This window comes from Tursiops truncatus, chromosome 5 (assembly GCF_011762595.2).
Source record: "Tursiops truncatus isolate mTurTru1 chromosome 5, mTurTru1.mat.Y, whole genome shotgun sequence".
NCBI classification, from domain to species: domain Eukaryota; kingdom Metazoa; phylum Chordata; class Mammalia; order Artiodactyla; family Delphinidae; genus Tursiops; species Tursiops truncatus.
In genome coordinates this window covers 102,038,151-102,064,117 of record NC_047038.1, presented here as the reverse complement: position 1 = coordinate 102,064,117, position 25,967 = coordinate 102,038,151, and the positions used below count along the sequence as shown (strand labels likewise).

Below are 25,967 nucleotides of genomic sequence, written 5' to 3'. Positions count from 1 at the left end.
ACACCCCCTCCCAAAATACACAGAACAAATCCTATGCCTCGAAAATAGAAGAAAGCTGGAGCTTGAACCTGAAATCCTCAGAAACTAGCAACTCTGTGTTAGTAACTGATCAAATACTGAGGAGAGAAAGGCCTCCTCACTTAGTCCCTGAACCACTGCTAGTCATGAAAAGAAAGAAATACTAGTTCAATACCACCAAGAAATGACAAATTGGGTCAAAATGCTGGTTTAAAAATCTTTACTATGTAGTTTCAACTGTTCCAAAAACCCAAAATATATCTGGACTTACTTGGCCTTAATAAAGCACAGCTGGGCAGTAAGACTCACTCTTTATTAGTTAAAACTAGGCCAAAAAAGTGGCAGAAAGTCTGAAATTGTGCACATCCCCCGAAATTTGTTTCCACAAGCTAAAACTATTTAAGACTGAAATTTATAAAGCTAAAACCTTCTATTTTCCACAGTTAATATGTAAATAATGGCTCAAATGCCTTTCTTTTTGAGAAAACTCCTTAGCAAAATCTTAAGGTTCCTAAACCTTCAACAGGAGAATTTAATCCAAATAGAAATGTTGGTCATTTCCTCCCTTTACACTGCAGCAGTATTTTATGAGTCATTACTTGAAAGCAAGGAGGAAAAAAAATCTAAGCAACAGATTTACATGGGAAATTACAGTGTTATATTATAAACTTTTAATAAAAAAAAGAATTTTACTTACGATGTTCCCTGCTGAGAATTACTGTGGGTTTTTGAAGATGTATCATATTGTTCTGTGAGTGAGGGAAAAATGATCAGAGGAGAACAATGACAAATTCATGAGACCGTTAGCTATAAATTCCTTCTTTTTTTGCTGTCCCCCTACTTTAACCTAAACACTCAGTATACTTAAATTATGTCAACCAGAGTGCTATACACTGCTTATAAAATAACATTTATGTTACGTCTAGAGAGAGGGCTTGCGCAGAACTGGAAAGCCCTAAAATGAGCGAACACACTTTGAAAGCGCCAACCGGCACGCCGACCACACTGCCATGGGCAGGAGACTCTCCTTGCTGTCAGCTGGCGGGGCTCCCTTGTGGAAGCACTAGGATGGGGCTGCAGTCACCCTCACCTGGTTTCACGTCACATATCTATCCGTGATTTGCTAGCACTCTCTTTTATAGACTCTGTCCTTGGCCCACTGTGCTCCCACCCATCCCCCCACTATTCAACAGCCCCCATTCGTTTATTCAACTGCTATTTACCAACTGCCTATTAGACACCAACATGTTCAAGGCATCTGACCCCGTCCTCGATGAGTGTACAGCTGACTGAGGGACATCAAACAGGCACGTGTTATCTACAACTCTAGGCAATGCAAAATCAGCACGAAAATCAATCATCTAAATGAACTGTCCCAGGAATCTACAGATTGGTCACTCTGTTGGTCATGACAAAAGGCGGCAAATTAGAAAAGAAACAAAATTAATTGTGTCACAAAGGATAGGTGAGATTTTGACAGAATGACTGCTGGCAAGAGGGAGATGAGGGTGGGGAAGGCCTTCAGGCAGAAGAGACAGTGAGCGAAGGTTGAACATGGGAGGAGTTGAAATGGTACAGATTATGAGAAGGGAAGGCTGGGGTGCAGAATGTGTGGTGGGCAGCATGGGGGGACCAGGGAAGTCAGATTTTAGAGGGCTCTGAGTGCCACAATAGGATGTTAAAACTTCAGTTGTCAGGGAATGAGACATCTCCAAAGCACGATGCAGCTATTCCTCAGAAAGATTAACCTGTGGGTGCTACCTGATGTAACCTAGAAAGGAATGGGAAATGTTAAGTGTGGAGGCTGCAGACCAGCTGGGAGGCTGTGTTTGTCTAGGCCTGAGGTAATACGGACCTGAAGCAGAAGGGGAATGGAAATACGGGTGCCTTTCAGACAGGGGTGAGGAGAGTGACCACTAATGTCATGTGGAGGCCCTTGAATATTTGCAATTAAACGCTTTATCCTCATGGTGGCAGCAGCTCTTATATGATATTTTTAAATTGCTTGCCCTTCTGGCTAGCAAGCTAGGGCTGGCACTACAAATTAGAGGGGCTAAAGTACATTCACATGTACTCCTACACAGTCATCTTGACCCGGTCCTAAGCTCAACAAGGCTCTGGTAATCCTTAGGCAGCCGTGTTTTTTGCACATGCGAACATAAATACTGGGACATACAAGTAAAATCCCTATACTTCATTCTCTACAGACTGTCAGCTGGCGGGGCTCCCTTGTAGAAGCACTAGGATGGGGCTGCAGTCACCCTCACCTGGTTTCACGTCACATATCTATTCGTGATTTGCTAGCACTCTCTTTTATAGACTCTGTCCTTGGCCCACTGTGCTCCCACCCATCCCCCCACTATTCAACAGCCCCCATTCGTTTATTCAAAAAACCACAATTTTTCGAGAAATTTGAATTATCTTGCTGGGCATACTTTGAGAAATATATGTCACACTCCACGTTTCTGAAAGCTTTATCTGCACACACTCCATTCCTTCTTCATCCAACATACAACAACCAGACCCCTCCAGGATCCAACTAGGCCCCCCAAAGGCCACATTCTCACAGAGGTAAAAAGGGTTTCCAGCAGCAGCATAAAAGACCCCAAGGTAAGCATCTGCTGAGCCAAGACCTACAGGAGACCTGCCAGTGTCTGAAAACTTCTCATCAGGGCAAGGAGGAATCAGCCTACACTATTCCACAGGCCTGGAGGGCCACCACCCCTGGCGAAGAAAGTGCTTACCAGCTCATGTTCAACTATATTTTGCTAAAAGGAGAAATCAGACAGTTTAAAGGATTACAGGGTCTTTCTAAACCAGGAGGTAGCAATCATGCAAGCTGTAAGTAATTCAGTGGAAGGCATATAATCTGCATGACTGGCAGCCCTAGCAAATTTGGGGGTGGGGTGAAGGGCAAGAGGTAAAGGAACGCACAGCAATCCTGCCCACAGCTGAGCTGGTGACCCACCTGCAGACTTATGCCACTTCACCCGTTATCTATCTTTGGATAGGCTGCCAAGATGTTGAGAAAAAAAGATTTCCCAGTCTCCCCAATACTGTGCAAGATGATCAGGCTTATCTCTCCGCATTTGGGGGAAATTTATTTACTTTTATTATTATTATTTATTTTTGGCCACATCACACAGCATACAGGATCTTCATTCCCTGACCAGGGATCAAACATGTGCCTCCTGCAGTGGAAGCACGGAGTCTTAACCATTGGACTGCCAGGGAAGTCTCTGGGGGAAATTAGTTAGGAGTTATTTGCAAAGTCTTATTCAGTACTTCTAGAGCAGGGGGCAGCAAACATTTTCTGTAAAGGTCTGATAGTAAATATTTTAGACTTTGCATGCCATACCTTGTGGCATAATAATAAATGAATGAGCACAGCTGTGTCCTAATAAAACCTTCTTTACAAAAACTAGCTGTACAACAGATTTGACTCTCAGGCTATAGTGTGCCTATCCCTGTTCTAGAGGAAGATTATTTCATTTCTTGTTTTTCTCATCTTTTTTACTCTCCTCATATCCTTGCAATTTAAACAACAGGATAATCAAGGGAAAAACACAAGTGAGGAAAAAGACTAAGGTGGAGATATTTCAAGAAGAGTCACCTCTATGGAATATCTATGAGCAATCTTCTCCCAACACATATATGCACACCACGCACCCTACTTTGGTCTCCCTATCCTTTGAAGACTAACACTTCGTAACTTGGGCACTCACCATATGTTGATGAACTAAATGATTGCAAAGACACGAGTCATTTTTGTAAGGCCTGAAATGCCTTGCATGTAGTTGGAACACAAAGAATTTAATGAACCGAGAGGTTACTGATAAAGAGAAAGGCTGGATCCAGTTAGCTTTCTTCTGTTTCCCACTGAATTCTCAAGTATTTACAATCCATTAAAAGGAACCAAAAAAAGAATTACACGACAAATACATATAGAAGGTCTAGAGAAACTATGTGCTCTCTTCCTTATAAAAATTTCTTGGTTTTGTTTAAAATAAATACAAGAAACACACAAAATACCCCAATCTATTCTTATATACAATTCCTGAGTAACAGTGCATTTAGAGTCACTCTCAAGATATTTATCATATGTGAGGTAATACCAAATTATATTTTATTTGTTAGGTACTTTACTAAGACATCTTCGTTAACTCTTTGCAATAATCTGAAACTCCACCTAAAGAACAGCTTTATGTTTGCCCTTCCTTCCTATTCTTTAACCGTAGGAAGCCTTCATCTCTGCTGGAGCATTTTTCATTAATGTTTTCTACATTAAAACAGTAAAAACATGCTTTGTTCTCCAATGCAATAATCAGTTCCACATATTTACTTACTTTGGTTTAGGGTTGCAGAACTGATATGCTGAGAATCCTAGAAAGAAAAATAAAAATCTCTAGTTAATAAAATATTAAGGTTTATAAATCCAAGGTTGCATCACTGTTAAATCTGATAAATATTGATACATCTAATTTTTAATAAAATAGGTTGCATTGCTTCTGTTGTTTCCTAAAGTTTATTCTTCCTTTGGTGTCAAGGATTTTCAACACAAAGTATAATGTTTTACCTTAAAATCAATAATAATAAATTACATTTTTTGAGAAAAAAACTATCATTAGAAAATATGTAAAGTATCTAACATGGTAAATTCTGGTTTGGGTAGATAAAACCTCAATGACATCATGGAAAAGGAGAGTGATAATATATTAACAATGTGCATGTGTAACAGGCTGGACTGAACACAGATCTGAAGGTGATATTTCTATATTCTGAATGTTATCCAAAAGTAGAAAAGGCGAGGTGACAGTGTTGTTAATATACTGTTCACAAATACTTTAACAGAAATGTGCGAGTAGGCAGTTCACCTTGCTATTAAAACCATCACGAATGCAGCTGATTGCATTAAACTTTAAGAAAATGTAGGAGGTATGACAAGTGTAAATGTGTATCTGTAACGTATCTAAGTCCTGAACTAGGAAGCAGACACCCTACCTCACTTAATTCTCCTGCACCTCCATGTCCCTCTTCTAAGGTAAAGAACCTCAAAAATGAATTTATTGTAAAGTCCTGAATACTTTCATAAGCTACAAAACCCTATACAAATGTAAGATGTTCTTACTGACATAATTGGAGAGTGAAGTATTTGAAAGCATTAGGAAGCACTTTAGTAGCTAAATTAATTGCAATATTAACCTAATCTCTAAAGAGTTCAACAAATACTACTTGATTAATCTGGCACACAGCGATACTTCACACTTGTCACTGGTGTGGATGCAGTGCCTGCTAGACTTGTAAGGAATTACCTTTGCGGGAAAAGGAAATTTGGAGGGCTCAGCTGTACTAGGCGTGTGTATTGCTGTCAAAGGAGGAGGCCATGAATGGGTCATTTCCTGGAAAGAGATTTGGAATGGGAAGAAAAGGTAAATTATAAATAGAACATTTATTGCTATTTAAGTTAACTTTTTAAACTGAATGTAGAGTGGAGTGATGGTAAATGAAAAGTGAAATCTTAAAAGTTATTTCATTTACTTTTTAAAAAAGCTCCTACTTGGTGGGCTATGTTCAAAAGCTGAAGCTCTCCAACAAACAGAACTGAAAAGAAATCAGTTCAAAGCAGAAAAACAAGAGCATAGAACAGGAATGGTCTTAACACTCTGAGCAGCATGAAGCATAAAAACGGTAGTAGGTATTACCAGAGTTTGTGTAACTATGAAAACTCAGTCCTGTCTCAATGCTTTCTTTCTCTCTCAGCTTCTTTATTGCATTTCCTGGAATTATTTAAGTTCAAAGGAAGAAGAACTTTCCTGTTTGACTTAAGCAAACAAGTAATTCAGGTCACTTGTTCCACTTGGGAGAGTTTTAATGGATTTGACCCTTCCCTGATACACATTATTAGTACATAAGAACTTTTGCAGAGAAGGCCTTAAAAAGTGACCGTCCCTTTTCATTAACAGACGTTTCATTTCTATTCACTGTTTTCATGGAAGCAAGATTTCTATATCTTCCCAATTAATATATTTATCTTGACATGAGTTCTTTTTTCTAAGCACATTCACTTGCTGGAAAACAAAATGTCATATTAAAGGTGTCTAATCGCAAATAGGCACACGCACACACACTTTGTTGAAGAGCTAAAATGGCACTGGAGATTAACGTCAGCCCCTTCCTTTTACAGCTGAGAAAAACAAGGTCTAAAATGACAGGATCAGGTCCCCCAGGAAGCCAATGGCTGAAAGAACAGGAAATGGCCCCTTTGCGTTGGAGTCTGAGAGAAAAGAAGTCCATCCCCACGTGTGTCAGACCTGCCAGGCAAACTGGCTTAAGATTGACAAGCAACCCTCCATCAGCACACTGGGGACCCCAGATAACACTATGTTACCTCACCTGTACAACACACTGTGTTTTTTTTTTTTAACATCTTTATTGGAGTATAATTGCTTTACAATGGTGTGTTAGTTTCTGCTTTATAACAAAGTGAATCAGTTATACATATACATATATCCCCATATCTCTTCCGTCTTGCATCTCCCTCCCTCCCACCCTCCCTATCCCACCTCTGGAGGTAGTCACAAAGCACCGAGCTGATATCCCTGTGCTATGCAGCTGCTTCCCACTAGCTATCTATTTTACATTACACACTATGCTTTTTTCCAAGTGCTGACCAACCTCTCCATCACCACAGAAATGCCATCTGATCCTTGCAACAACTGGAGATGGAGCTGGGCAAGCATCCCCATTCCCCACCTCTGCGCACATCTTCCCTGCCCTTCCCCACAGCCGCCCTCCGGGTTGCTAGAACCTCAGAACAGACAGAAATGACCTGGCACAGTGACAAGCAAAGTAACCGATGCTGGCTCGAGTAATTTTTGTTAAAGGTGATATCATGCCCTTGCTCACTTGACTAACCATCTTTTGTTCAGTACAAAAGAGGAATTCTATACTAAAGTATAATGGAAAGAGTAGCAGCTCTGGAGCCAGGGACCCAGATTGGATCTTAACTCTGACCCTGCTGGTCAGGTCCGCCTGAGGAGTTTGAGCTCTCTGAGCCTTAGTTCTCAGGAAGAGGTGGAAGAAGACCACTTATTTTTCAGAGCATAAAGTGCTGGAATACACGGTCAGAGAAAGCACTTAAAAAATTAAAAGCCTAGTTTTTAAAGAATTTTAATACTGCACCAAAGAGTTTCCTGTTGTTTTATTTATTTGACTATATTCTAAGGTATGGGACCATGAGAACATTATGATGTAAAAACTTGTAGTAATTGCAAAGGTGTCTGAAAGTATCATCCTTCTGTCTTCCAAGAATTTCTTTATAGAATCCCAATGGTGTCTATGACTTTTAGTCACCAATGATTCCCAGGAAATATCTATTGTACTCTCAATGCCTAAGGCTGCCCCGGCTATTAAATTAGGCAGTTGGAAAGTGCATAAACTCTTTCAGGCCTTAAGTGGTTTGCTGATAGTGTGAAAGAATTTATACACTTCCCTAAATGCTCAGCTTACTAGGGGAAGTTAGGCCTTACGAGAATTGGGGCCATAAGGAGAGGAGGGTGCCCAGAATTGCAGGGCCCTGAATTCACTCCCTACTTTAACAATGACTTATCACGTGAATGGGGGTAAGTCACTTAGCACCTGCTTCACTCCTGGCCTTCCAGGTGCCACAGCTGCTATCTCCTCCCCACTCTCCACCCTGCTCATTTTGCTCTAGACACTCTGTCTAGTTATCGCTGTTTTTCTAATACACCAACCTGTTCCCACCTCGAGGCTTCTGCACTCTTTCCTCTGCCTTTTCCTCCAATCACTTGCCTGCTATATGACTCATAGTGCTTATCAACAACTGACATTTTATTATATATTTATCTTCCCCACTACGGTCTCCACAAGAGGAAGGACTCTTATTCACACGGCACCCCAGTGCCTAGAAAAGTATATGCATCTTCACGGGTATTTGCTGAATAAATGAACATTCCAGTGACACTGGTACAACGAGTGGTACAATGCTACCACTCGTTGTACCAGTGTCACTGGAATGTTGCACTGAGATAATGTCTACAAGCACTGCATTAACTGCCCCAAAAGGCTGTCCAGGCTGTAGAAAACCTGAGCCGTTTCCATACACCCACTGAGGGCACCACCCCCATCTGGACCCTTGTGCATGACCAATTTCCTGGTTGCTGGTAGTGTTGCCTGCTACCTTCTTACCCTGCCAGTCTGCACAAGTCACAGGCCACCAATGCCCCTTCAGTAAAACACTGAGACTCTTAACATTTCCACCAGAGAACCAAACACTATCGTCTATGATTGATTTTCTCCTTTAGGGAACTATTTACTGCTTCTATTGCCCATCAGAAAGATCTGTGTTAGGATTCCTGGCAATCTTCATAAATTACTGGTAGGAGATAAGAACAGGAACCACGAGGCAGAGGGAAGTATCTGGATCTACATCAGAGAGTGAGAGCTGGATTTGACCCTAGAGTCATCTACTATCTACCAGCCCAGGGCCTTCATTTTACCCGTGAGGAAACTGAAGTCCAAGGAGTACATGCGACTTAACTGAGGCCCCAAAAGAGAAGAGAAGGGGACAGATTCTAAGTCTCCACAAAGCAGAGACCCATGCCCCTCTTCAGTCCAGGACATCCTGCGATTTACTCTCTCTCTTTAAGACTTCCAAGTGAAAACACTCACCTGTGGCTCGCATTAACCATCGACTTTCAAGCATTTCCAGGTAAGCAAGAACTCATTAAAGTGATGTTGGCTGAGAGGGGAGGGAGGATGGACGAGTTTATTAAATTAAAAATGCTTGCCTGATGTTCTAATACTATCACCTTACATAAAGGACTCAACAAGTCATATATTAACACACATCAAAACATTAACAGAAGCATTTGACACATGCAGGAGACAACTAATCTACATTGTTGCATTTACTTTTGAAATAACCATGGAACAAATCACACACAATTTCAGAGAAAATGCTAAGGCTATTATTTCATAACTAAGTCGTTTGTTTCTTTTATGACTCATCTTACCAAAGAATTTCAGAAATACCAGAGGCAGAGGATAAAACAAAAGCTTGATCAAGATATCTTATTATTAATCTTACTTGCTGGTTGGCAAAAATTTCTCATTTTCAGCAATTCAAAGTATGTTTCCTTAGAGGTATTTCTTTCTTAGAAAACTCTAACTACAAAAGTAGGATACCGAAGATTGTAAGACAAAAATAATGGAACTGTTTTCCAAACATCTGGCTAGATACCACCTTTGTCAAAAATTGCACAAATGAGAAGGTAACCAATATACTTAATTACTGGTTTCAGCACCACCTCACTTAATACTTTGCAATGAAAACTTAAAGGAAAAAATTGGGTAAGCATATTTTGAGGAAAAAGTATGCAGTGGGGATAAAAATTAATAGGTACATGTGTCATATCTCTCCTACTTCCAAAAAAAACAGAAAACAAAAATCAGAAACCTTATAGCAAAAGGTAAAGTAAGAGTATCATTAAAAGTGACATGGAAGAAAATTAAGAGCCACAGAGGAGGAATGAGAAATAAACAAAGCTCTCAGTCATTACAATTACTGTATTTGAGCATTAAATTTAGCTCTAGATTTCCTGGAAGTTAAAGCCAAAATGGGACACATAACAGTTTACATAATTCTTCTCTGATAAAAAGAAAGCAAGCCGGTTCATCAGGAGAATTTATTTATTTTCCTGGAACTGAATTCTAAAAGGAATCTGTCATCCTCGTGCAAGGAAAACTGAACAAATGGATAATGGATTCAATGATGTATTTGTAGAAGCAGCACAAATGTTCCTGGCATGGTCTCAATCAACAAGAGCAAAAAATAACCCTTTCAAGGTAGGTGTAAAGATGTCCATTTACTTTCTACTATTTTTCTTTTTATCCCTTTAAAAATTCATGGTCTCACTGACGATAAGGCCAAACATATAAAGTGTCACCTATAAAACACCAAGAGGTGAAAACCAAGCACTACTTAACCCCTGGTGCCCCCTGCTGCAGCAACACAGGGCATCTACTCTCTGGGAGGTGAGCAATTCTCCAGGGTCTCTACAGCCAGCCAGAAAAGCTTAAGGGAGATGTCATAAGACTCTGGTCCAAATGCCTCACAGTTTGTAGACTTCATTTCAATTAAAATCTGTCAGATAGTTCAATAATGTCCTAAGACTCCCTTTGTTATTATTCTGGTTTATTTTGCTTTGGGAGGTATGAGGGGAGAAACTGTTTAAAGGAGTTCAGAATGGCAACTGTTCATTGAAGTCAAAGAAAATGAATATATGTCTGCCTACTTAAGTATTTCTTCAAGCCAGAAATAATAACAATAAGCTCACCTTCAGAATCTCTTCAACACAATGGACTTCACTGGAGTAGGTCTGCTGAACAGGAAAAGCAAGAAAAAGATTAGCACATAAACAAAAAACAACTAGAATGCTGGTATTAATTAATACAGCAACACTCTTGTAAGTAGAATCACCTCAGGGCCCACCTCTTACGAGCTAAATAGGAGAAACTTCACCTTCTGGATGAAATAAAACCAGAGAGATTAACCTGACCTAATCGTGCAGGAAAGGTTTCTGCTGGAGACAATGACAGACGAATTATGACCCTTAGGTCAAAAGCTTCTGGTAGAAAATATGTATATTAAAGACAATTAGTACATTAGTAAATCTAGGGGAATAACAGATATAACAAAAGTGAAGGTGGTGTTAGTTTGCTGCTTTATAGCAACATCTGTCCAGTGAGCCAAGCTACATGAACATGAAGGTGGCAATCACTCTGAACATCTTACTGAGCCCACAGGAAGGAGGCCAGCATCCTATCAAGGATAGATTTTATGGTAATATTATGGTAATATTCTAAAATATTAGAAATTTTACCTGCCAAAAATTCATTTTAAATTCTAGCCCTACTTGAAGTCAGCATTTCCATCTTATGCGCGCGCGCGCGCGCGCACACACACACACACACACACACACACACACACACACACACACCACACACACACACACAATAGTTCTCCAGAGACAGACCCTAGGGAGAGAGGAGATTACCTAGGGTCTTAAAGGAAAGATCACCTTGCTTATCCCCAGCTAAACAAATGACAGCTGCTGTTGTTAGTATCACAACCATAGTTTCTAGGAAATGTCATTTTATAGTCTTTACATTTTTAAGTACAAAGAAAATGGAAAAGTAAAATCTTTTTTAAAAAAAATCACTTTTCCTTAACTAGAGATATGGAACAAATCCCCTGACTTCACAATTTTTAATGGAATATCAGCTTTCGCTGTGTGTCAATTCATGAGCCAAGTGCCCTGGGCAACTCCTGTACAACACACCCCTCCCATTACTGCCCCTGCTGTGAAGAAAGCACTGTTCTTCCCAGTCAGTTGGTCCAATACTTGCCTCACAGCCAGAGTGTAGATGGAAAAGGGTTCTTTTCAGGGTTCTCATCTCTAATTTGGGTGTAATTTAATACAGCATTGGTTGTTAATTCCTGATCTAGGGTTTATTAATCCACCATTTCCCTCATTCCAGTTTCTTTAAGGAAAAGGGAAAAGAGCATACAGCATTCATACTCTCCTGGAATTGAATCTAATGGACACGACAAAATTCAGATGCAATCTGACCTGCCTAGGTCTGGTTTTAAAACATGTAAATTTCATGGAGATGATTTTATTGAAATGTTTGCAGTTTGCTATTTTTGAGTTAGGGTCTGGAAGTTAGGAGGTATAACCAAAGAATCAAGGGTATCCCCTTTCTCTGCTGGCCCTACTGGACCTACCTTTATGCATTATGCATGTTAACAACAGGACCTGCTTACCCAATTTTTGTTTTTCAAGACTATTAAAGAATGCCTAAAAACTGGACCAAATATTATAGCACAAATGTCAGAAACAATGAATGCTGTTTTGACCTGCGGGTAAAATGTAATTATATCCTACGGTTTTAATCTTTCACACGCGTCATTAGGAACAACAACAATTAGGAGTTGAAAGTTAATCAACAGAACAGAGCATATGACTCCTGACTCTGGTTAAATAGTCCCCTCATCCTATCTGCTGCTGGAATGAGAATGAGAATCCAGTTAAAATATCTGGCAGTCGTGGGGGGACGGGGTTAGGGGAGGGATGGAGTGGGATGCTGGGATTGGAAGATATAATAAGCTTTGATATACAGAATGGATAAACAACAAGGTTCTACTGTATAGCACAGAGACCTATATTCAATATCCTATGATAAACCATAAGGGAAAAGAATATTTAAAAAAAGAATGTGTATGTATGTACAACTGAATCACTTTGCTGTACAGCAGAATTAACACAACATTGTAAATCAGCTATGCTTCAATTTAAACAATTTTTGAGGGACTTCCCTGGTGGCGCAGTGGTTAAGAATCCGCCTGCCACTGCAGGGGACATAGGTTCGATCCCTGGTCCAGGAGGATCCCACATGCTGCGGAGCAACTGAGCCTGCAAGCCACAACTACTGAGGCTGCGTGCCACAACTACTGAGGCCTGCGCGCCTAGAGCCTGCGCTCCGCAACGGGAGAGGCCACCGCAATGAGAAGCCCGAGCACCGCAACGAAGAGTAGTCCCCGCTCGCTGCAACTAGAGAAAGCCCGCGCGCAGCACGGAAGACCCAATGCAGCCAAAAAAAAAAAAAAAAAAAATATGGCAATCAACGAAACAGTGAGTCACAGTTGAAATGAGGGCAAAAAAGATTTGCCCACTGCTTCCAAAAGAATGGAGTCAGGAAGCTACAACTTCAGGACATTCAAAGACTTTTTGATCTTCATTACTACTCAAGCCATCAACCCTTAGCCAAGACGTTTTATGTCACTAAAAGATTCATTTTTTTCCCTAAAATTTTATTACATGAGATGAACCAGGACTGAAGAAATTTTTTCCAAAGATTATTGTTTATTGGTATCAGGGTAAGATAAATATTGCTCAACAGTCACCATTTAACCCGTTTAAATTTCTAACTAAAGTCTAAGGCTCAAGCATTAATTGGTTAATGTACTGTGAATCTTCTTATCAGGTCCATTATGAAAGTGGGAGTATTTCAAAGGGGTGTCAGAAGTCCATTCCAAATACATGAGGATATATCATATGTAAAGATCTCCATGCAGCAGTTTATAATGGCAAATAACTGGAAATGATCATAAAACAACGTAAATGTGTGTACTTGCATGGAAAGATGCTCAAGGTATTTTCAACTTTTTCTTTGGAAAGAACTTCACACTTACAGAAAAATAATAAAACAGTAAAAGAAATTCCTACAAACCCTTCACTCAGATTCCCCAAATGCTGGCATTCTACCACAGTTTGCTTTCTATTTTTCTCTCCCTGACCTCCACCCACACATCTACACTGAGCCATTCAAGAGTAAGTTAGAGAGTTAGAGTTAATGCCCTTTTACCTCTAAATACTTCTGTGTGTACCAAGGTATGCCTTACAGCTTTATTTAAAAGGGGGGGGGGGGCCCTTCCCTGGTAGCGCAGTGGTTGAGAGTCTGCCTGCCGATGCAGGGGACAAGGGTTCGTGCCCCGGTCCGGGAAGATTCCACGTGCCACGTAGCGGCTGGGCCCGTGAGCCATGGCCGCTGAGCCTGTGCGTCCAGAGCCTGTGCTCCGCAACGGGAGAGGCCACAACCGTGAGAGGCTCGCGTACCAAAAAAAAAAGGGTCGGGGGGGGGCGGTTTACCAGATCGTCTGTATAGTATGAGCCTATTTTATGTTCCATCCACCCAAGATTCATATCCCCACTCTTCCCTGACCCAAATTAGAGACTCAAACTAGAGTACAGTAGGTATCTCAGCTGTTTGCAGAGGAAGATCCATAAGGACCGGCTGCCTCGTTTTAAAAAGTACAACTTGGCACCTCCAAGTCTGCCACTGGAAGGAGACTTTCCAAAAAGGGAGGGGCAGTTCAACAAACCATTAGGGCTTAATCCCCTTCCTTAAAATCCACTTTCCTCACAGGGTCCCCAGCTGAGTAATGCCACCCCTACTCAGAGAAGCCAGGCTCTCCCTTCAACACTGTGGCCAAGGAGTAAATAATCAGCCTCTCTGAAGCTCAGCCAAGTTAAGGCGGAAGATCTTTAGGTAAGACTTCTTCAAAGAACAAGGGATGATTAAAAAGCAGCAACAAAAACAATCTGTGCTAACTGTATGAATGCAGAAGCTCTAGTTTGCAGGTCCCTCCCTGTCTAGCGCACCTTCAGGGTCAGAGGCACTGACTTTAGACACTCACAACCACAAATCACACTGTTGTCTCCCATCTTCAACATCTAGGTTCCTAGAGGAGGGCAGCTCGGCTACCTCACACATACGGTATCCTGTATATACACGGAACTCCCAGCGCAGCCCTCACTTCCCCATGGGGTATGGCCTTAACACAGGAACCATAATCCTATTCAATAATAATAAAAAAAATAGTAGCTACTTATTGAATACATATTGTACTTGATACTGCATTAAATTCTCACACATTTCCTCCGTTTGATACCATCTATTGTAAAATGCACCATCATTAACTTGGAAGGGGAAAAGCTATGGCACTAAATGTACGCATCAACTGTAGATACGTCCCTTATTACAGACACTGAAAAATGAAATAAAAATTTGAGGGAATCCTGCGTAATGCTCCATTTCATTCTCACATCAATCTTTGTGGTATAACCCCCAGTTTTTAAAATGAAGACTGAATTCTAAAGAAATTAAGTTACATGTCCAAGGTCACACAACGCTCTCAAGTGACTGAGCCTGACTTCCGAATGTTGCTACACGACTTTTCCAAAAACCTCAACTTCAGGCAAGAGACAGACAGATTAGTATTTAAGGAGGAGATATGATCCCAGTTGTCGTATGCATGACCAAAACCATTTTCAAAGAGTACTGTTTTCCCTGTGTTTGTGCAAAGAAGTTGGTATTCAGACTTAACTGCCTCTTATTACTGCGGGTACTTCAGACCAGAAAGGCAGCGATGCTGGCCTCGGTCTGATTTCTCACTCCTCTTGGAATGATATTGTGTGATCCTAAGGAAATGCACTGATACCAAAATAAAATATGTCAGTAAATGTCTTCTAAGCACGACACAGTTTGTTTTAATAAGCTAAAAAGAGCCGGATGGAAGAAATATACCTCACCGTTAAGACCAGGAGGCTCTGGCAATACTGTGTTTTAAGCCTCTCAAGTTTCAACAGAGCAGCACTTTTTTTAACAATGCTGTTCTCAAAAAGGCTTAGTTATCACTAACCAGAACTGCAGGGAGCACAAAGGCAGACTGCTGACGAGGGAAGTCAAAAGATCTTGGATTCTAGTTCTGGCTCTACCGAGGACTGGTTCTTGCAATGCTGGCTAAGATTCAACTTCCCTGGGACTATCTCCTCATGGCAATAAAGGGATAATATTACCAATCCTAACCGCTTCACAGGGTTGGTATGAAGGTCAAGTGTGAACCTTTAAAAACTAACAGGAGGGACTTCCCTTGTGGCGCAGTTGTTAAGAATCTGCCTGCCAATGCAGGGGACATGGGTTTGAGCCCTGGTCCGGGAACATTCCCACTGCCAAGGAGCAACTAAGCCCATGCGCCACAACTACTGAGCCCACATGTCACAACTACTGAAGCCCGCGCGCCTAAAGCCCGTGCTCAACGAGAAGTCACTGCAGTGAGAGGCCCACGCACCACAATGAAGACTAGCCCCCGCTCGCCACAACTAGAGAAAGCAAGCGCGCAGCAGTGAAGACTCAACGCAGCCATAAATCAATCAATCAATAAATAAACATAAAAACTATCAGGAGGGGCTCCCCTGGTGGCGCAGTGGTTGAGAGTCCGCCTGCCGATGCAGGGGACACGGGTTCGTGCCCCGGTCCGGGAAGATCCCACATGCCGCGGAGCGGCTGGGCCCGTGAGCCGTGGCCGCTGGGCCTGCGCGTCCGGAGCCTGTGCTCCGCAACAGGAGAGGCCACACAGTGAGAGGCCCGCGTACCGCAAAAAAAAAAACTATCAGGAGGCACTGATATGTGAAATAAATACATGGGGCCAACATTATCAAGGCAGCCTTCACTGGTGTGACAGCTTTTAAAGAAACCCCAATAGGTTCTCTCTCATTTTATGTTTTAAAAGATTAAACAAATTCTCGTGCTATTTTTCTTCTAACATATGTCAACTTTTGGACTATGGTTCAGTCTATAGTATCTACTTGCTGCTCACCTATCCCAAACTAACTAGATAAGGCACACTCTTCTTGCCCCTGCCTGGAGCCCATTTCCCTCTCCCACCTGTGTTGGGAAAACTCCTACTCAGACTCTGAGTTGCAGATTAAAGACCATCTTCTGGAAAATATTCCTTGACTCTCTCACTCCCAAAACCGTGCATGTGCTCCCATGGCTGTCAAACTGCCTCATGTCCCACCATCTCTGCTTCTCCTAGATTACCAGTTCCATGACTGCAGGGGCCAGCTCTGCCTTGCTAAATCACCAATCACATGCTGCCTGCCACACAGAGGCAACCAATCAACATTTGCTGGTACACTTTTCAGCCTCCAAACTCAGAATATGAAAACAAATTCCCAATTTTTAAAGCATTAGAGACTTTCTAAATACAGTAGCTTCTTTGAAATATAAGCCAACATCTTAATTAACAAACTACACAGAAATAAACACACGAAGACAAAAAGGAAATTGTTTTGCATTGTTTTCTCCTTCAAAACATTAAGACTACTCTTAGAAACTATTTTTCACATATCAGATTGGCAAAACAAAAAAAGAAAGACGGACAATTCTGTGTCTATGAGATAGATGTGGGGAAATAGGCACTCAAATACCGTGGTTGGTGGGAGGGTAAAACAGCACAATCGCTGAAGATAGCAATTTGGCAGGAGCCACCAGATTCTATTTTCTCATGCTCTGACCCAGCAATTTTACCTCTAGCACCAGCTCCTACATGTACAAAAAGATATACGCACAAAGTTATTCACTTCAGCCTAGTCTCCAAATAGTAAGGTACTGGAAAAACTCTAGACTCCCATCTAGAGGTAATTGGCTAAGAAAACTGTGTTACATGCCCCTTAGGCAGAAATACTACACAACCATGACAAAGAATGAGGGCGCTCTTCGTGCAATGATTTGGGTAATCTCCAAGCTATACTGTTAAGGGGGAGGGAAAAAACCAGGTGCAATACATGCCAGGATTTGAAATGAAAAGGTGACATCAGAAGAGAATATATATGTTGAGTTACTTATTATGCATAAAATACCACTGGGAATAACATAAGAAATCTGTAACATTAATTACTCCTAGAAACGAAAACTAAGTGGCTGGAGGGCCAGAGTAATGGAAGATTTTCACTGTATATCTTTTTAAATTCTGCATTATTAAGTATACTATGTAATTATAAAGGAAAATACAAAAATTAGATTGAGATTTTAAAAATTAAGGATAAAAATTTTTACTCAAAGGTCTCTGCCACATTTGTGTTTACTCTCTATTAGCATTCTTCTATGTAACTTTCCTTCTCCCAAACACACGTCTATATGAATCTGTCCACAGCTTCCTCCTCGGAGCTCTGGGCTTGCCTCATGTAACACTCAGCACACTGAATTGTTCCTAGATTTACAGTCAGCCTTCCTGTGAGGTGCTCCTGGGAAAACCTAGGACTTGGTGTCTGGCCCTATTTGCTGGCTAGTTCACTCTTGCTTCCCAAACTAGAATGCTACAAAGCCCTTGAAAGAGATGTATTTGGGGTGGGGGTAGGGGTGGGCTCTCTCTCTTTTTTAATCAGTCATGCTTAAATACTGGGCAAATATCTTTGAAATAGACAAAGCCTCATAGGATTGTTGTGAGGAAGAAATAAGACAATGTACGTTAAAGCTAATGCCTCACAAATAAACTTAAGCACTTATCATGAAGATGCAATAATCAGCACTTCCCAGAGACAGATTAGAGGAGGAAACCAAAAGGCCTGCCTGAGCAAGGTTCTGGCATAAAATCAATTTTATTCTGTGAATACAAAGTAAATTACCTAAATAGCTAGGCCTATTCCAAGAACTCGCTCATACTGCTTGGGTATGCCTACCCGGCTGAAAAAGGCACAAGGTTCTAACAGTATTACTTCTTCAGAAGTGTCATGCCCTTTGGGCAACTATGTAAACATCTACTTCCACACCCAGTATTTTAGGTAAGAATTTTTTAAATCCCTGGGCAGATTTATGGACACACTTATAGTACAAAAAGAAAAAGAAAAAAGGAAAGCTATAGATTGTTAATATGGAAGGAAGGATAATGGGTCAGAAAACAGAGACTAAGATACTCTTAACAGTTTTCCTAAAGATGAATAGTATTATAATGCAAACCAATTTTAACCATCAAACTCTCCCTTCAAAAAATTAAACACCTAAACACCCTGAATCTCTACTCAAATATCTTCAAATAATGGCAGGGTTTGGGGTAGTATTATTTTTTTTAAAGGTGAAAAGCTTCAATATGTAGCAAGGAATTACGTGTTCCCTGGAAGCCTCTTTTTTAATGCCAAACTGGTCTGCCAGGCATGGAGGCTACCACAATTACTGTTATGCTAACTGCAGAAATCTCTATAGTTCTCCAAGTAAATGTTTCAAGGAGAAGAGGAAAGAGATTGATGAAGGACAAGATTATTTTAAATGATGAGAAATCTACAGGTCACCTACAGCTATCATCCAACAAAAATTTACTGTGGAAAGACCAAGCAATTCTACTCATGTTGGAGGAACTAGAAAAGGGGCAGCAGTCTGGAAACATGGGTGTCACAAACACTGGCTGGGGCTTCCCTGGTGGCGCAGTGGTTAAGAATCCGCCTGCCAATGCAGGGGACACGGGTTCAAGCCCTGGTCTGGGAAGATCCCACATGCTGCGGAGCAGCTAAGCCCATACGCCACAACTACTGAGCCTGTGCTCTAGAGCCTGTGTGCCACAGCTACTGAAGCCCATGTGCCTAGAGCCTGTGCTCCGCAACGAGAAGCCATCGCGATGAGAAGACCGTGCACTGCAACGAAGAGTAGCCCCTGCTCACCACAACTAGAGAAAGCCCATGCACAGCAACAAAAGACCCAACACAGCCTAAATAAATAATAAAATAAATAAATTTATTAAAAAAAAAAAACACTGGCTGTCCTTTCCTGCAGGTCTTCCTTCACCTTGACTCTGCACCCATCTTCAACTCCAAATGGTAACCCATGGTGCTCTAATCTGTCTCCCCCGGAACGGTTTCCTGTAGGCAGGGATTGGCTTTATTCATCCCAGTATCTCCCAGGGCCTTAACATAATTCTGGACAAACACAGACATGCAAGTAATATTTGTCAAATGAATGAACCTGATCTTGCCATCTCATGGCATCTCTGACAGAATTCACAAACATGAGCTAGCCAAAAAGTAATTATGGAATATTTATAGTGAATTCTCCATTTTTTCCTGTATATTGGAAGCAATGTGTGTTTGCTCAAATATGCAAAACTCTAGGCAACTTCACAGAACAAGGCTGTTTTGTTTTTGAAGATACAGAAATCCTCAACTGAAAAAAAAAAAAATGAAATTCTATCACCACCATCAACTCAATGAGATGTTTTTCACCCAAGGAGTAGTTGCCTAAGTACAATTTGAGGATGTGAGTTTCTCAGAGAACGGTTTCTGATGTGACAGTAACGTCAGATCATGATTGTTGGGGGAAGGGTACATTGGGCATGCTTGGGTGGGGTAAAGGAAGGGTGTATCTCCTTGAGACTGAAGATCAAGAAATATTCCAGGATAAATGCAGAAAGAGAATGCTGGAAGCTTGGAAGATGTGCTAGCACCCCAATTCACTTATTAAATGAGAGTTAACACACACAAATGCTTATAAAGTTCACCTTTAGGTAAACTCCTCTATAAGCGAACTATGTTATCTCCCTGCCTTTCACCAGCTAGAGCAAAAACAGGCTAAAAAATGAAAAGAAAAAAAAGACCCTAAGTATCATTACTGAAACTTAAACCCTTACAGGAAGAAGTATTTTGAACTATATGTACTTTAAAGATTAATGTGGGTAACTAGAGAGTTTATTGTTGCTTTCCAGTTACTCTGATTTTACCAGTGAAGCAATTTGCTTTAGTGTCATAAAGAATTTATTTTTCTAAAGTATATAAAATGTACAAAAGCTCATAATTTGTATTAACTGAACTACCTAAAATATTCTGGAAATTCTGTTTTGATCTCTATTAAAAGAGGGCATCTTTTAGTCATGAAACCTAGGATCTAGTTCTTAAGATCTGGTTTAAATAAATAAAAATAGAACCATGAGTAGCTGTTCCCCACATATATAACACTTACTTTATATAAATATACAAAGGAATATTAGGGGAGTAATAAAAGTGCTGGTTTCATTTATTGTATTACTATACTTCCTGAGACCACATGAGTATATATAAATTTTAATATATTTGTAAAGCTTCTACAGAGTCACATGAAATAGTTTTTATTTTAAAAAATACTATTTAGGGACTTCCCTGGTGGCACAATGGTTAAGAATCCACCTGCCAATGAAGGGGACACGGGTTCGAGTCCTGGTCCAGGAAGATTCCACATGCTGTGGAGCAACTAAGCCCATGCGCCACAACTACTGAGCCTGTGCTCTAGAGCCGCGAGCCACAACTACTGAAGTCCACGCGCCTGGAGCCCGTGCTCCGCAACAAGCCACCCCAGTGAGAAGACCGTGCACTTTAATGAAGAGTAGCCCCTGCTCGCCGCAACTTAGAGAAAGCCCGTGCGCAGCAACGAAGACCCAACACAAACAAAAAATAAATAAATAAATTTACAGGGTTGGGGGGGAGAAAACTGAAACACTAAAAAAAAAAAAAAACTATTTATGTTGCTGCATTATATGCAGAAATGTTTTCAGTAAATATTCTTTATGACAATATGTCAAATAGCTTCTTGGTGTAAAAGTGACAAGGGTGGGGTGTACCTGAGATAGGTTTAAACAGACTTAAAAACAAAGTACCTGGATGAAAAACAAATGCAGATAACTTACCATTGTTTGAGAGTAAATATATCTAATCTCAGTTATTCACCAACTTTCTAACGTTTGACTGTGAACTATTACCATTCACAGTGTAATAAAGAATCAGAAATCCCCAGTGTTTTAAGACTTGAAAACACTGTGCCTTTGACAGAAGATCACATGAGACCCCACGAAGCCCATTGTGGGCATAGCAACCATGAATGATTTAGTAAGACTGGCTAAAAAGCACTGCTTTAAAAAAAGAAAAAGACATCACAAAGAACAAGTCTAGACAGTGGTTCCATTCCAGTGATAATAAACTGACAAGTTCTTTCAAATGGTCCAAACTACATGACCTAACTCCCCTTCCGTAACCAATTCTACTCACTAAAACAACTTTTACGGTTTTTTAAGAGGAATTAAATTTTGATTTTTGAGTGGGTACATTGATTTGCAAAGCACAAGCAGTCTTTCAATTAAAATATACCACTGCAGGGAGGGTGTTAAACTGAAGTGTTTTGTGACCATGCTTACTCCATTCCCATCCTACTCTGTTCTCTCCCCACCTCACACACACAGATGAACACAAACACACACAACACGCACACACAAGTACTCTCTCACAGATCATATTAAGGGATGATTCTGAGTCTAAAACAACACTACTAAATTACTTTGTCAACCATGACAGAATTTATAGATGCATAAACCTGTATTACTGCTCCTTTTTGAGTGTGTCTATCAAATTTAAGTGGCAAACAATGTTCGGGAACCATGTCTAATTCTGTGTTTCATAGGGTGCCTGGACATTTTTTTTTTTTTTAATAGCTAGGCATAAGTGAAGACTACAGAGGCACCAGGGGGGGAAAAAAAAAACTTTCCATCGGTTTCTGGATGAGGTTGAAAGAAACTGAAGTCATATGAATAAGATAAGCCATTTAATCCACGCTTTGTCTGAAAGGACATAAAGATTTTTATCCTGGACTTATTCCAGTGGTAATCTCAACAGTTCCTCTGGGCTAGGTGTTGGTTGTCTGTCTCCTGGCATCATGATTTTTAAAAACAAAAAACAGAACCCAGAGGAAAAAAAAGGAAAGAAAATTACTGAAGCAGTAGGCAAGAGGCAATATATACTCTGAGGAAACAATCTGAGCTTCAAACTGCCCTGGGGATTACTGATACTATAATAAACACAGAGGAGAGAAGGCAAATAAAGATGGCCTTGCCCTTTATATCTTAATTCTGAATAAGTAAATTCCTTTTTTTTTTTTTTTGGTCTTTAATATTGGGTAACAAACAGATTACTTGCCAGGATCTAGAAAAAGGGCCAAAGATTGTTCGAGAAAGTATAATTATTTAATATAACATCATGGTGGTTATAAATCACTTATTTAATCATATCAATGAGCACCTAAATTTAAGAGACTATTTTACTTTTCTATAATTTATTAAAAACCAGATTCTTTACAAAGAAAAGGAAACCTTACTAATGTCACCGAACCTCAAGTAGATTTAATAATCTTTTCTTTTTCCTGCATTATCTTTGTATGTAAGTTTGGTCAAAGTATAAACAAACTGCATGAGACTTCTAGGAAAGCTCATCTCATAAAGTGATTTACTGAACCAGCAAAATGAAAGAAAATATGTTTAATAACAAAGTTTTAAATAAACAGTCACTCAACAAGTGCCAGTATTTTTTAAAAATAAATACAAGGGACAGGCCAGATAAATATACATAAAAGAACTATTCTTGAATTTATTTTAAATAAGTATTTAATCTGTGCCAAGGAGAAAAGTCCCTTTGCTTGTAAAATAAATGTGCTCTAATACCTGCTGAATTTAAAAGCATTAAGCATTTCGTAGTACATCTACCACAATTCTATCACATCTTACACAGACCACAATTCTAAAAGTTACAGAAGGAAACAATACGTTTATACTCATTTTGAAAACATGTAGCAGTCAGTGACTCTCCGCCCATCTTTCTCCATCTCAATATACTTCTCTCGAAGTCTTTCTGACTCTCTCTCATCCCCTCACACACACACATGCAATGAAGTTTTAAAAGTACTCTTTTGACTTTAATCCGGAGTCCTTAAACCAAGACTCCAACGTTTTGAGTGTTTTAAGGCACGGTATAACTCAACCACGTTTGTCCTAACTCCCAATATTCTTGCATTTACTGTCGTTCCTATGTTCTCCTTTTCCTTCTACACTTTCTAGAATGCAGAATCTAGGTGCCAGAGAAGAGAGAATACAAAAAATAGGCCATGATTCTGATAGAAACAACAAAAGCAACTCCTCTTGAAAATTGCCTTTAAGGGACAGGAGGGTCAATCCAGCAGAGGTAAATTATATCTCAGTTGTACATCAATCCAACTGTGGCCCTCCTGACTATTCCACACACCTGGCCCATGCCCCGCCAGGGAAAAGGCTCCTGGAACCTACTTTACTTTTTCTCTGACATTATCATAATCACATTGCCAGTTTGGGGAAAGGGGAGGGGCACGGGCCAATTACAAAAATCCTTTGAACAAGTTCTTTAATTGGTATACAGCCAGCCAAATCCTCTTAATAAGTAGTATTATTAATATCGTCACGATAATGCTGTCTACCAAGTAGCATTAAATGAACCTGAAAAGTATTAGATTGGCCTCTGAGCAGGTAAGTCTTAATCTGAATCTGTTTTTCTCTCTTTTAGGCAAAACTTTTAAGAAGCATCTGAATGTCAGAAAATCATCTCCTTAGTAAGATTCTCTCAAAAGCGTTTTGTAGGACAAATAAAACAGTTTCTTCTAACTAGAGCACAGTCTTTAAAACCAAAAACAAAAACCTGTGAGGAACATAAATCACTGGAAAACTCTCTTGCTTCCTAAGTCTGAGTGTAACAGATCTCCAACTCATTTTATGACATAGTTCCTACTTTGAAAAGCCAAAAGGCATAACCTAAATTTAAATCAATCAATGAAGAGTTTACGCTATAACAACCTGAGGGTTCTCCCTGCTTTCTCGTTACTTCTGCCCAATTTCTGATCTCTCTTGCTGATGGAAGATACACTACTGCTTAACCTTAAACAAATTCTATTTTTTGAGGGGGAAAAAAAAAATGGAAACACTGTCATGTTCTCTAATTAGCCTTTCATCACATAAATTTACACCCCAGATAGATACGGACTATGTGACCACAAACTATGCTGAATAAATTAATGAGACCCACAAAGCTACAAGAACATTAAACATTAAAATTTATCTACTACACCTGCTTGCACTTAAGTAAGAACACTTCTAAATATTCCTAGACTGGTAGAAATCAATATGACATGTGCTAAAACTTGGGTAGGCGCTCCACAATCTTTTATATTTGACCTAAATTCTATTTGTCTGCCAAAAAACAAAAACAAAGCAATAAAAGCCAAAAGGGATGGCGGGAGGCGGGGGGGTGGAGAGAGGGAGAGAGAGAGAGAGAAGGGGAGGGGGGAATGCACACCTGTATACAAACATATTTAAGTTTTTATGCTGCCAATATCTTCGATCTGTACCTTTACTTTGGGAAGACAAAAGAAACCATCAATGTTTGCCAGTGATCCAGAAGTTCAAGAAGAGAGTTTGAAAGAGGGACAAAATATCTGACTGGTAAGGAATTGCTTATTTTAAAATGTTTTTAATTTCTTTAAAATGCACTGCCAAAAATGTGCTGTGATTTGCGATAGATAGAAAACTATATTATACTTTCTCTGCTCTTACTCCATTATTTCATTAGAAAGAGACAGAGAGGGAGAGAAAGGAAAATCCATAATCCAAACCAACAACCAGTGCAAATCTCAAGAGATATTCCAAGTCTCTAGGGGCAGCCAAAAGGAAAAAAAAAAAAGCCACACCACACCACCTGTCTGTTATCTGTCAAGTGTACACGAAGGGAGGGGACATGGGAGGGCTGAATGCCTGTGGCTAGAAAGCTTATTTACCTTGTTTGTAAGGGCACGCACACAGCAGCACTCAACTAGAGTTTATTCAGATCCTTCCCTTCTTTGATGTTAGCCCCTAACAGAGGAGGCAAAAGAGAAAACAAGGAGGGGAGGAGGGAGAGAGGAAAGAAGGGAAGTGGGGAAGGGAGGAAGCAGAAGGGGGGGAGAGAAAGAGGGGGAGAAAGAGAGGTTTCCCTTTGAGGCCTCGGTCTTCCCCACCTGAACCTCAGGCTTGCACTCACTGGTACTTACTGTGGGGCAGCTGTGCACTGGGGCACTTACCTCCGTGAACATGTCTTACTGCCTTCCTACATGGCAAAAAGGCTTTCCTGCTTCCATACATCCCCTTGCCAGCCCTAATCGGTGCCACTAGGTCACTGTATTTTGTGCTGGCAGCTGCAATGGCGGCCCTGACAGGAAAGAACTTTTAATCTCTTCCCTTGTACTGAACCATAAGCAGCAGCGAGTGCTCCCAGACACAACTCCCCTGGCTCTGCTCCTAAAAACGCTCTCTCAAGTACACCGTTGCTTAGCAATATTTGCCTTCCCCCTGTACATTTGAAATTGGCAACATCTGTCCCTTTGGCAGTTTTGACTTGTGCAAAGCACCATGCTCACAGTTTAAAAACACACACGGCTTTATGAAATGGGCAATCCTCCACTCTTCCCATCTCCCCGAAAAACCAGGGATGTGGAAACCCCCCCAAATGGCTTAATCTTCACTTAGCTTTAAAGGTCGATATAACCATCTACAGGATTCAAAATACTGAAGCCAGCAGGAGATCCTATTAAACCCCACCTAGTAAGTAATGCTGTCTGTACAACTACACGTGAGGATGTGTCTGAACTCAAAATCCCATTCAGCTTAACATTTTCTATGTAACATTTTCTATCACAAAGTATTATGTGTAAATATTTGTTAGTAAAATAAGATATAAAGGCAA

The 25,967-nt window shown here is 40.4% G+C and overlaps 1 protein-coding gene across 12 annotated transcripts in view; it reads right to left on the bottom strand.

Annotated features, from left to right (window-relative positions):
- AFF1 (ALF transcription elongation factor 1) overlaps nucleotides 1–25,967 on the bottom strand; it is a 206,793-nt gene that overhangs the window by 45,549 nt on the left and 135,277 nt on the right. For 8 of the 12 annotated variants that reach the window (XM_019926699.3, XM_019926691.3, XM_019926692.3 and 5 more), the window contains 4 exons: nucleotides 10,377–10,421; nucleotides 5,331–5,417; nucleotides 4,365–4,401; nucleotides 716–767 (listed from right to left, as the gene is read on the bottom strand). In XM_019926699.3, coding sequence (XP_019782258.1) covers nucleotides 716–767; nucleotides 4,365–4,401; nucleotides 5,331–5,417; nucleotides 10,377–10,421 — 221 coding nt within the window. Of the gene's footprint in view, nucleotides 1–715; nucleotides 768–4,364; nucleotides 4,402–5,330; nucleotides 5,418–8,709; nucleotides 8,780–10,376; nucleotides 10,422–25,967 lie in introns of those variants that run through there. The other 4 variants (XM_019926701.3, XM_019926693.3, XM_033857213.2 and 1 more) reach the window with 4 other exon arrangements.